General features: G+C 38.3%; 1 protein-coding gene across 1 annotated transcript; it reads left to right on the top strand.

The window, feature by feature from the left end:
* The first annotated feature begins 4471 nt into the window (after window positions 1–4471).
* Window positions 4472–9008, top strand: LOC149034804 (uncharacterized). Its single transcript, XM_089194908.1, has one exon. It carries the CDS (start codon window positions 4472–4474, stop codon window positions 7214–7216), a length of 2745 nt encoding a protein of 914 aa, XP_089051034.1. The 3' UTR covers window positions 7217–9008.
* The last annotated feature ends 3467 nt before the right edge of the window (window positions 9009–12475 follow it).

Below are 12475 nucleotides of genomic sequence, written 5' to 3'. Positions count from 1 at the left end.
TTTTTACCTAAGGTCCGACCTTGAACGTAGCCATCCCCTATAGAATGGCAAGCCGGTCTTAGTCCATTTCCTCTTGATCTTATCCTGGGCGAAATTTTTTTGTCGGCTTCACTGTGTTTGTCTTTGTCAGGGTACATTTGGATGGCAGCCAATGACTGAAACGTCTTGATACATTCTTCTTTTAGCAAGAATATCTCGCTTTCTTGTTCCGTCTATGAAGGATTGGGTATAGTTCTCGGGATGACCCGCGTTCAGAAATCTGTGCACGTTGCTGATAACCACCCGCTTCTATGATTAGTTTGCTGAAGGTTTCTAATGTGATGAGCCTAGTGAGACCCTGAGGTGCTTCAAACCGCGCCAGTTGGTCTGCGCTATAAACTTGTCGCAGTTCTTAAGTCAGAGGGAGGATCGCCCACCTCTATCTATGTGAGCTCCTCTACAGTACCTGCGTATCCCTAGCAATCATATGATATAAAGTTCTTCTCAGTCACAAATCACCAGTTAGGAAAACTGATGTTCAGATAAGTGCTCTTCTTGCCCTTCTTCCTTATTCATTGCCGACTCTAAGATAGCAGCTACAGTAAGCGTTCTATTTAGGTTTACAGTCACCTTGCCGCCACCAGGAAGACTCGCCACCAGCTTTGATTTCTTCTGCCATCTGCAGATTCATCTCTCTCTCACGTAACGTCTCCGAATTTTATGAGGAGGATACTGGCATTTACGAACCCGAAAGTCTGAATCTCACACCAAGTTGTGCACGATATTTGAGGTACATCGTGAAATCGCGGCCTTCGTAATCTCCAAATAAGCCAATACGCGCTAAAATAAGCTCCATCTCGGACGAAACGCATGTTTGGGATACATCGACGTCTCTCAAATGTTTTTTTTAAGCTGTATACCCACGAATTTAGAGGTATAAGCTGTTGCCGTCCCTGGCCAGCGCGAGGAAAATAACATTTGGTTCTACAGTTAGTTGCAAATGAACTAGACAACTGCACCATCTTCACTTTAGCAATTCGAGTGTTAGATTGAATTGAGGGCTTTTTAGACACTCGATTTCTTATAAGGCATCACTATGAAGACGTAATAGAACTGATACACCTACACTACATAGGATTAAAATGTCTGTTGCGCTGTTGCGAGAAGGAGGAAAATATTACTGGAAGTGTAAACTCTTTTTAAAAAGAGTTTCAGAGACGTTTCAGAGATGTCTATCTTTGATCGGCTGTCACAAAAAAATGACCCCCACTTAAATTTACTAGGAAAAATGAACTTACCAACTCCTTGTTGAAAAAATTGGAATTCATTTGACCGATACGCCGGTTGTTTCAATTTTGCTTTTTCCTCGGGCTGCTATAAAACAGTTCATAAATTGACTAATGAATAAAATGTTTTGAAATACCGTTCGGAATTTGCCTTTTTTTCTGCGTGCAAATCAAGGGTAGACAAAGTTTTTAAAACATTTGACTAGAATTTCATGGAGTTCACCTCGATAATTTTCGTCGGCCAGAGTCAAGACGCGCCAAGGTAAGGGACATCGCCCTCCAGTAAAATAATTTTCCAAAGAATAAACGTGGCAAGCGTGAGGAAATGCACATTTTTTTTTATCATTGTGATCAAAGCCCAATGATGTACCTAAATTGGTACTTACGGTATCAAACCGTCGATTATGACAGGGTGAGCTTAATTTTTCTGTCGAGGTCGACGTGACTTCACATTAAAAGTGTTTTTGACGGAACAAACTAGTGAGTATCACTGCACGAACTGAGAAAGTAAAAACTTGTATTTATCTCCCACGCTTTTCGTCTGACAATAGTAGACTTCATCAAGGATTTTTTCAAGTAGGGTAAATAAGCTTGCTCACATACAGATAGTAAATATGTTGTCTCTTTCCTATTGAAGCCAATGGATAGAATTCGCCAGGTGCGCCTACGGTGTTATACATGCGTGACATTTTCCGGACGTTACATGTACGAGTACGTGATCCGTTTGAGGGTCACAGATTTAGGGTAAATATTTCACCTCTCAACATCACGCAATGTCTCTAGTTTATAGAGGTCTTAGAACGTTTCATTATATGGAGTTGCCTTCTGCGGGTAGAAGGCTACAAGCAAGTTTCTCAGGCGTAATTGCCTTTGATTTCTTAATTGATGTTGTCGCAAACCTAGTTTTTGGGAGTCACGAGAGAAAAAAAACTTATGAGGACGTAGTTTCATGTTCTAATGGAAATAGATAGCAAATAAAAACACATTTTCTTAAGAAATAAAGTCACAAATGACGGGGGTTCTCCGAAACAAATAGTGATAGAAAAGGATTTCAGTTCTGGTCAATATTGACTTTTCATGGCCTACTTCCAAATCTGAGGGAACGCGCTGAGGGAATAAAAAAACATAAATGTGTGATAATGCAAGCAAGAGAATGAAAATCCAAATGAAGAAAAAGGAGAAAACATAGGAACCCGTGTTGCAGCGTGCAGATATCTTTTGAGCCAGACCTACACACCTAAGCCCAACACCACCCAGAGAAACTCGAAAGAGTCCTGTATATGAACTAGCTCGCACATGCACGCAGGAAAGGCCACGACAATCAGCGAAAATAATAGCAAATGCAAATGATATTTGCAGTCAAAAAACAGAAAAATAAGATAACAGAAGGATTAAGAACTTTCTAGAAGTATCTTCTTGAAAAAAAAAGATGAACACTTTTTCCGTCTCATCAAAAGTCACGCACTAACCCTACCAATACTATTTCTATATGTGGAATTTCTTGATGGTGGAAAGTGGAAAAAACATTTTCCAGTCTTATTTTCTGGAAACATGGCGTAGTTAATGAATTTATGGGGCTATTGATATTTCCTATCAAATAAGGGGGGCAGAGTTTCCCGTCGTGCGCGGTATGGAAAAGCCGAAGTTGTTACACTCGGGAACTTGTACGTCAACAAGCAAGCGACATGTGACTTTAAAATCTCCTCTCCTGTTACAGTTTCCTTATTGTAAACTGTGCGATAATGGTAATAGACGATCAAAGTATAGGCTAATGAATGTTTTGTTCTGGACAAGAGCCCTATGTCCTGATTTTAGCAAATCTTCAAAGTAATAAACGACTGAAGAAAGAAACGCAACGATTTTCCCATTGATTCTTCGTCAACATGCATCTCTCTAAACGTGAAATTTTCCATTCCTACAAAAAATCTCGAACGTTTTTAACATTTTTCACCTTTCTTGATCAATCATCTTGTATAAAGGACTAAAAAATGTAGGTTTATTTTGTCAAGTGACCGCCTAGAGCAAGAAGTGCGTGACAGGTGTAGTTGAGAGAAACTTGTCACAATCGCAGATTTTAAAAGGTATCCAAGACAAAAATACGGTAGTGCCCAAAGATTTTTTTGATGATTTTCAGATTTCAGATTCCCCACGGAAAAAACCAAAACAGAAACCGGTCTGTTTTTTTTAGTTTTGGGGTAGAGCCTTTAAACTGACAAAGTTTCATTGAAATCGGTGAGATGGCATGTAGCACGACCGCCTGGTGCTCTCGTGGACACGCTCTTAAGTCACTATCTAGCTGTTTTAGAAAGAAGGATCAGGACTTACCTAACTCCTAGTGTTTTTGTGGGAGTTGTTGATCCCAATTTAAGTGTTCTTAGAAGTTTCAGTTGTCTGTAAAGCTAAATAAATCTAACTGAAACCTAATAGGGCCTGTTTATTCTTTTCCGTTTAGTTTCTTTGTTTTGTTTTGTTTTGTTTTGTCTTTTTTTTTTCTTCTAGTCTGTAATGATTTCAATGGTTTCAGGTTCTTTTCTCAGAATTGAGCTACAGTAATAGTATGCTTCTTTGTGTTGTTGCCTACAGGAGCCGCTGCTTGTGTTGAATTGAAGAGATTTGAAGAAGCAATCAGTTGGTGTGATAAGGGAATAGTTGTATCCTTTGAAGGAATCGTTCATTTTTAACCGTGGGTATAAAAAAAACGTTTCCACAATTTGATGTTTCAAGGGAGAAAATACAAAGAAGGGTATTTATTATGATATGAACTTGTCAGCTCATATACTTTAAGTGTGTGTGATTAAAAATATAGGAGACGTTATTACCTCATGACTTATTAATGAAATTACTCCTTTTAGCCAATTTGACTTAGTTCTACTATCCATGCCAATAACTGTTACATTAGGTTAAATAACCCTTTAATTTCCAGACCAAATTTGTCTAGAAACGATAATAACAAAGTAGTTTGCATTTAAAAAGCAGCAATGTTTTTTATCATAACAAGGTTACCCTTTATCATCCCTCTTGTTCAGAGGCTTGGGAGCCAAGCACGCAAATGTCAAAATGGACTATTACATATCAATATGATCAGAAACATAATATTTTTTGTTTTTTCTACATTTTTTACCCTTAACATAGAAAAGATTGACAAAAACAATAGGATCTTGTTGTCATTAAGACTTCAGTCTGTCAGTGAAGTGGGAGATAAGTCCATGGAGGAAAAAGATCTTATTAGTCATGACCATGGTAGTGCAAGTTCAGGTGATGTCAAGAAAGTCATAGATCTCTATAATCGGGGAGAAGAAGCCATAGAGTACCTCAACCTATATCTTAAAAAAGCTAAAGAAGTAGGAGACAAGCATGGGGAGGGTAACGCTTATGGCAATCTTGGCATTGCTTATGACCGTCTGGGTGATTTCAAAAAAGCCATAGAGTACCACAACCTAGATCTTACAATAGCTAAAGAAGTAGGAGACAAGCATGGGAAGGGTGGTGCTTATGGCAATCTTGGCAATGCTTATGACTGTCTGGGTGATTTCAAAAAAGCCATAGAGTACCACAACCTATGTCTTAAAATAGCTAAAGAAGTAGGAGACAAGCATGGGGAGGGTGGTGCTTATGGCAATCTTGGCAATGCTTATCACCGTCTGGGTGATTTCAAAAAAGCCATAGAGTACCACAACCTATGTCTTAAAATAGCTAAAGAAGTAGGAGACAAGCGTGGGGAGGGTGGTGCTTATGGCAATCTTGGCAATGCTTTTATTAGTCTGGGTGATTTCAAAAAAGCCATAGAGTACCACAACCTACATCTTAAAATAGCTAAAGAAGTAGGAGACAAGCATGGGGAGGCTAGTGCTTATGGCAATCTTGGCAATGCTTATCACCGTCTGGGTGATTTAAAAAAAGCCATGGAGTACCACAACCTATGTCTTAAAATAGCTAAAGAAGTAGGAGACAAGCATGGGGAGGGTAAGGCTTATGGCAATCTTGGCGATGCTTATCACTGTCTGGGTGATTTAAAAAAAGCCATAGAGTACCACAACCTACATCTTAAAATAGCTAAAGAAGTAGGAGACAAGCATGGGGAGGGTGGTGCTTATGGCAGTCTTGGCAATGCTTATCACCATCTGGGTGATTTAAAAAAAGCCATAGAGTACTACAACCTACATCTTAAAATAGCTAAAGAAATAGGAGACAAGCATGGGGAGGGTGGTGCTTATGGCAGTCTTGGCAATGCTTATATTAGTCTGGGTGATTTAAAAAAAGCCATAGAGTACTACAACCTACATCTTAAAATAGCTAAAGAAATAGGAGACAAGCATGGGGAGGGTAAGGCTTATGGCAATCTTGGCAATGCTTATGGCCGTCTGGGTGATTTCAAAAAAGCCATAGAGTACCACAACCTAGCTCTTGAAATAGCTAAAGAAGTAGGAGACAAATCCTTTGAGGCAATGGCCTACTGTTCATTAGGATGCGTTTTTGAGTTGCAAGGTGGACTGCCAAAAGCCGTTGAACATTACCAAGCTAGCATAACCTTATTTAATTCCTTGAGAGTACTTTTAAAATTTAAAGATGAGTGGAAAGTTAATTTTCGAAATCAGCATCAAATGGCGTATACGGGTTTGTGGAGAGTTCTCGTAGAACAAGGTAATGTAGATGTAGCCTTATTTGTTGCTGAGAAAGGACGAGCTCAAGCTCTAACCGACCTCATGGAATCCAGTTTTCGTAGTGGAACAAGTCACCATAAGGGAGAAGATGAAGATTGCGCAGGTTTAAAAAACGTTCCATCAAACACTGTCTTTCAGGCAGTGGACCAAACTGACATCAATCTTTGGGTTGTGTCCGAAGGAAAACAAGTTCAGTTAAGACAAAGTAAATTCAATGGTTCTGTTTCAGTTTCCTTTGAGTCGTTCATGCACGATGCCTATAGGCAACTTGGTGTTCATTTTAATGTGAGATGCGAGAATCGATCTCTGGATGCTTTGAGGGAGAACCGGTCAGAAGTGGATGAGGAAATTAAAGAAGATAACCCTCAACTTCCCATCCAACAAGATGAATGCTTAAGCACTTTGTATGATACCGTTATGAAGCCGGTGGCTGACTTGCTTGAAGGGGATGAGCTCCTCATTATTCCCGATGGACCCCTTTGGCTCGCTCCTTACGCTGCATTGAAGGATGGTAATTCCAAATACCTGTGTGAATCGTTCATAATTCGACTCGCTCCATCTTTAACAAGTCTTAGACTCATTGCCGATTGCCCCGATGATTATCACAAAAGCAGTGGTGCGTTACTTGTAGGAGATCCGTGGGTAGCCGAGGTTACTGATGGCAAGGGAAAGAAAGTCCTCAAGCAGCTTCAGTATGCTAAAGAAGAAGTAGAAATGATCGGAAAAATTCTGAATATTAAGCCGATCACTGGCAGACAGGCCACGAAACGTGAGGTGTTGAAAAGACTCGGTTCCGTTTCCTTAGTTCACTTTGCGGCACACGGATGTATGAAAACTGGCGAAATTGCTCTTACACCTAACCCAGACCGAATATCTACTGTGCCTACGGAGGAGGATTTCATTTTAACAATTGGAGATGTGTCGAGTGTTCAACTTCGGGCCAAACTTGTTGTGCTTAGTTGCTGCCACAGCGGCCGGGGCGAGATCAAGGCTGAAGGTGTGGTTGGCATTGCGCGCGCTTTTATGGGGGCTGGTGCTCGGTCTGTTGTGGTATCTCTGTGGGCGATTGATGACGAGGCTACTCTTGAGTTCATGAAATGCTTTTATCAACACCTTGCAGAAGATAAACCTGCAAGCGAGTCACTGAACCTGGCCATGAAAAGCCTCAGAGAATCGGACAAGTTCCGCGACATCAAACACTGGGCGCCTTTTTTGCTGATTGGAGATGATGTCACTCTTAACTTCATGGCAAAGGGAGGAGAAAATTTAAATGTAAAATCACATAAATGAAAATTGTCTTTTTTTCTCATTCCAAAAAAAATGACGTTGGAACTTGGACAGCTTAAATGTTTCTATATTTTGAGAATTTTTAGCTATTTTTCATTGCATTTTACTTTTTTGTTAAATGGAACTTGAGATGTGTAACTCTACCTTGATGAAGAAATAAAAACAGTCTATTTCAAATGTTTTGATCAGTGGAATTGTCTTTTTAATTACCTTTAAAATTTAACTGCTTACGAAGAGAACGAAATGTAACAAGGCCTCTCTTATGAATGCCTACAGTAGTTGAAGGAGATTACGAGGTTTTTGTTTTCGTCAAAATGACACTCAGCTCTATTCCTGTATCGCAATCAGTTTTATGGAAACAATTAAAAGGCTTTTTCTTTTACATAACCATGAGCTTGTTCACCGGGTTTTAATTACCTTTATACTCTAAGCGTTTGATAAGCAAAGAAACAGTCCGTCATTCGCAAAAGTTGGCCAAATTGTTATTTCCAAAAGTTTAATTTGCAAAATTTGCAGCAATATGTTAATAAAACTTGGGTGATTTCTCTACATCATAAATTACTTTGTTACAATTTGAGATTATCTTCACAAGAGAAATTGACTAATATTTTTTTCAGTCTATTCTAATGCAATCTAATTTTATCAGAGCCAAGATTGCCATTCTAAGCTTCATTTGAAGAAGTAAACATCACACGTAATGTTATTGAATTTACTGACCATATGTTACAGACATTAGACCTACTTTTAGGGGTGTAGCCAGCCTCTAGTCCCGTAGGCCCGGCCTGCAATTGTATTTCGCCCGCTTCGCTTTTATGATATGACTCTTGCAAATGTTGAAACAAAAATTGAAATTTCTTAAGGAACAGGCCTATAACAAGTCAAAAGCTGGCTACAACCTTGTTTTTAATCGAACGAGTTTCGTCAGTTCTAGTTCGTTTTATCAAACACTAATCTTTTCGTTTTAAAGAACTACGGCGAGAGGTTAAAAATTGTCCATGTAATCTAAACAAGGAAACAGCGAAGCAGAGTTCACTGTAACTGAAGTTTCCATAGCTGTGACTTCCAATGTATGTGCTATGGAATTTGCTGTTTCTTGTAAGAAAATATTAACGCTAATTAATTGGAGAAGCAGATGAATTAAGCCATGTAGTCAATAATGGGGATTTTTTTTGGTTAAAAGGTTCATGAACAAAAATGTAAATCTAGTCCTTAGTTGGAAAGGTTCAGCGCTTTAGGATAAAACTTTCAATTTTTGAAAATTCCTTGTTCAAATTTTTTGCATTACTTTAAATTTACCTCAGTATAATTTGAAGATGTCTGATAATACCTTTCTTAATTTTTAACAGTTTCAACTAAATATGCTTTGTATAATGTCAGTGTATTTTGTATGAAGTGTTTTGATACTATTTTTATTTGTAGTTGAAGACAATTTTTCATTTACCTTATTTTAATTAACTCATGAACTCCCAAGTTCTGAAGAAAATTCTCCCAACTGATAAGAATGTGTTTCTTTGTTGCGTTATTCTAAGAATTCGATGCAGCATTACCTTTCTAGCAAAAAACTATCCTCCAGTTTTCATTTTCTGTAATTCCTATTGACACCGTGTTTGTCGGTGTATTAATTTTGAGAGGAGAATTTAACTATGATCAGTCTTGGGAGTAAATGGGTTCATTTAAGTGTCTCCGTTTAACGCGTATTTTACTTAAAGCCTTCGACAATTTTATGCAGTTGCTACTGTACTTATTTTTTTTACTTCTTTGTGTAGGAGAAATATACAGTGAATAAAATTCAAAAGCGGAGTTGATTTTCATCGTCTGTCTCCTTATTCTAGGGATTCACGTGAGATGCAGAGAGAACAGATCTCATCCCGTGCGCGCCAAGTTGATAATCTGTGCAACTGACAGTGTCCTAACGTTCCATGTTTCAAGCCTCCACCCACTTAACAAACGCTCGTCGTCTCTTCGATTGTGTCTCTTCCTTTGTCTATCGTTCTCCGTATTTCCGCACGGTTTTGAACGCCAACGGACGTGTTAATACTGTGTGCGCCTTTTTTACCTTTTTTCCTCACACAAGTTTTTACAACTTAACTTATTTGTGCATCCCTTTTTTCTCCTTCCTTTGGTTCCTTCCCTTTTTTACATCGTACTTTTCCTTTATTCCCATCTTTACGCGCACCTCTTCCATCGCCCTCAATTTTATTCTTCTGTTAACTTCATAAGACGCAACTATCTCATTGTCTGTTTCAGTTTTCATTCGTTTCAATCCTCGCGCAACGTCAGGCTTCTTACAACTCATATACCTCGTTACTCTCCCAGAGTAGTTGTTATCATGCTTATTTTGTCCACTTCAGGATGGTGTCCTCTTAACGTCATCTCTAGTAAAATCTCAGTTTTCCTTTCGACTGATTCCCAGTCCATAGGGTCTCTCACTTTTAAGTCTCACGTGCCAGTGTTTGCTCTCTTCAGTCCTCTCATCACAGTAGCAGTAATGAAACGAAAGAGGTCCCTCAACGATTTCTTCAATGTCCAAATTAAAGCTTCTATCATCTGATTGAGAATGGTCAAACTCTCGCCTAGGGTCCACCTACATGGCGAATCCAAGATGGCGACAGATCAATCCACAGACTCCACAGAGTCGATAGCCGCTTTCTTGGATGTAGACGCAGAGAGGACCCTAGAAAAAAGTTTTGACAGAACAATAATTTTAAAAGAAAGGATAAGTTACTATAATACTTCCAAAGAGGTAGTCAATGTCAACTTGAGAGATTCATTATGAACAAACACGTTCCGTCGATTATTCGACTCCATGTCTCCTTATCGTTAGAATAAACTCCTCAAATACGCACGCCTATATGCCCCTCTCTCCCCTCCCTTCAATAGCACTATAAATACCTCTACTGCAACTTTTATCATTATACAGCACAATACAACAATATACCCCTGGGTAGCTCTATTAATCCGTAAACTGCAGCTAAAATCTACATACAGCACCATACTATACTAAACATTCCTCAATACGTTGTGCATCCGTAAACTGCAGTTTATACAACCATACAGCGCTTGACAACAATGTGTACCCATAGATTAGCACAATGTTTCCCTTAACTTAATTTTACAGCACCATACAGCGCTATATAAACTATTGGCCCAATTTGGCGCGAAAATAAGTGCGGATATATGTCCGCCGACATTATCTGTTCCAAGATGCAAAAACTGTGAGTTTCAAGGAACAGATAATGTCCAATGACAAATACCATATTATGTATTGTACATATTTTCGCGAAAAATAAAAGCTGTTGTGTGGATTATCCTTCAATTATTTTGCAACGCTCGAGCAAAAAATGTTTATGAACAGCTCACTGAATTGAATTAAGTTTAAAACGAACACTTTTCACAGTGGGCGTAAGGTTTGCGAATTGGGGAATATCGCTTGGGTGATATTCTCGGATATCACCCAGTTTTTACAGAGAGATATTCAGTCACTTGCTGCGTTTAGACCAATCGCGTGCGAAAAAAATATTTGGTGGATCATAAACAACAGTGTGTACCCCTAGATAGCACTATACTTCCCGCTATTGCAGTTTACATAACAATACAGCGCTATGTGCCCCTAGATAGCACTATACTTCCCTCTTCTGCAGTTTACATTGCTATACAGCGCTTTACAACATCGTGCACCCCTTGATAGCACTATACTTCCCTCTTCTGAAGTTTACATCATAATACAGCGCCATACAACAATGTGCACCCCTAGATAGCACCAGACTTCCCTCTTCTGCAGTTTACATCACTACACAGCGCTATACAAATATATGTACCCGTAAGTAGCCTTAGTCGGCATAATAGAATACATACATCGAAATGTTCAAGCCTCACGGGCCATGTTTTATGTCTTTCTCCAAGGTTCATTAAATGCTCGATGAAAACCTCGCCGTTGTTTAAAGAAAACAAAGCATTTTCTAGTGCGGTTATGACTCATCTGACGTGAAGATACAGAGATCGAGAGTTGATTACGGCTTCAAGTTTCAAACTCTTAATTAAAGGCGGGAACATGTCTTGAATTTTTGGGTTGGACAAAATCTTTCACGAATATTATTATTATCTCTGAATAATGAAAATTCGATTCACGTTTACTTTAGATAATAAATTTTACTCCCATTTTGCCAGTTATTCGAAGAAATCAAGGCACTGAGCAATACCCACAACAAGACACAGCTACACAGTTGTGAATCTCCACCCTCATCAGTTTTGAAGAACCACGACGGAGAGGTTAAAAATTGCCGTGTTATCTAAACAAAGAAACAGTGACGCAGAGTTCACTGTAACTGAAGTTTCCATAGCTGTGTCTTTTAATGTGACATGGAATAAGCTGTTTCCAGTAGGAAAACATTTACGCCAATAAATTAGAGAGGTATAGTTACAATAAGCCATGTAGTCCTCAATGAGAATTATTTTGGTGAAAAGGTTCGTGAATAATTGTAAATCTAGTCCGTAGTTGAAAAGTTTCAGGGCCTCAGGATAAAACTTTTAATTTTTGAAAATTTCCTGTTCAAATTTTTTTTCATTTCTTTAAATTTACCTTAGTACAATTTGAAGATGTCTGATAATATCTTTCTTAGATTTAAGAATTTATACTTAGATATTTAGAGTACGCTTTGTAATTAAAACTCGTTATGTGGTCAAAAGTTTAAGATATACTGTATAAAAGCTTTTTAAGGAGAAAGTTTTGTAAAATCAATCTTAATTTAGCGGATTTTCGTAACTTCCATAGGTACATGCTGGTATATAATGTATTAGTTAACCTTGCACATGTTTGAGTATAATGTAGCGTAGGATTTTAAAAGCAAGCTGGAACAGTTTTAACAAAATATGCTCTGTAATATGTCAATATATTTCGTGCGAAGTATTTTTATGCTATTTGTGTGAAGTACTGTATCTAATTTTTGAAGGTAATTGTTCATTCAGCTTAGTTTAATTAACTCATGAACTCCCAAGTTCTGAGGAAAAATTCTCTAAACTGATAAGAATGTTTCTTTGTTGCTTCATTCCGAGAATTCGATGTAACATTACGTTTCTAGCAAAAAGTTATCCTCCAGTTTAGATCTTCTCTAAATCGTATGGACACCATGTTTGTCGGTGTATTAATTTTGTGAGGAGAATTTAAATTATGATCAGTCTTGAGAGTAAATGGATTCATTTTAGTGTCTCAGTTGAGCGCGTATTTTACTTAAAGCCTTGGACAATTTAATGCAATTTGTTTTG

Source organism: Pocillopora damicornis, chromosome 14 (assembly GCF_964200805.1).
Source record: "Pocillopora damicornis chromosome 14, jaPocDami1.2, whole genome shotgun sequence".
Taxonomy (NCBI): Eukaryota; Metazoa; Cnidaria; class Anthozoa; order Scleractinia; family Pocilloporidae; genus Pocillopora; species Pocillopora damicornis.
The sequence above is the reverse complement of the archived record's forward strand: the minus strand, read 5'-3'. Positions and strand labels throughout refer to the sequence as shown.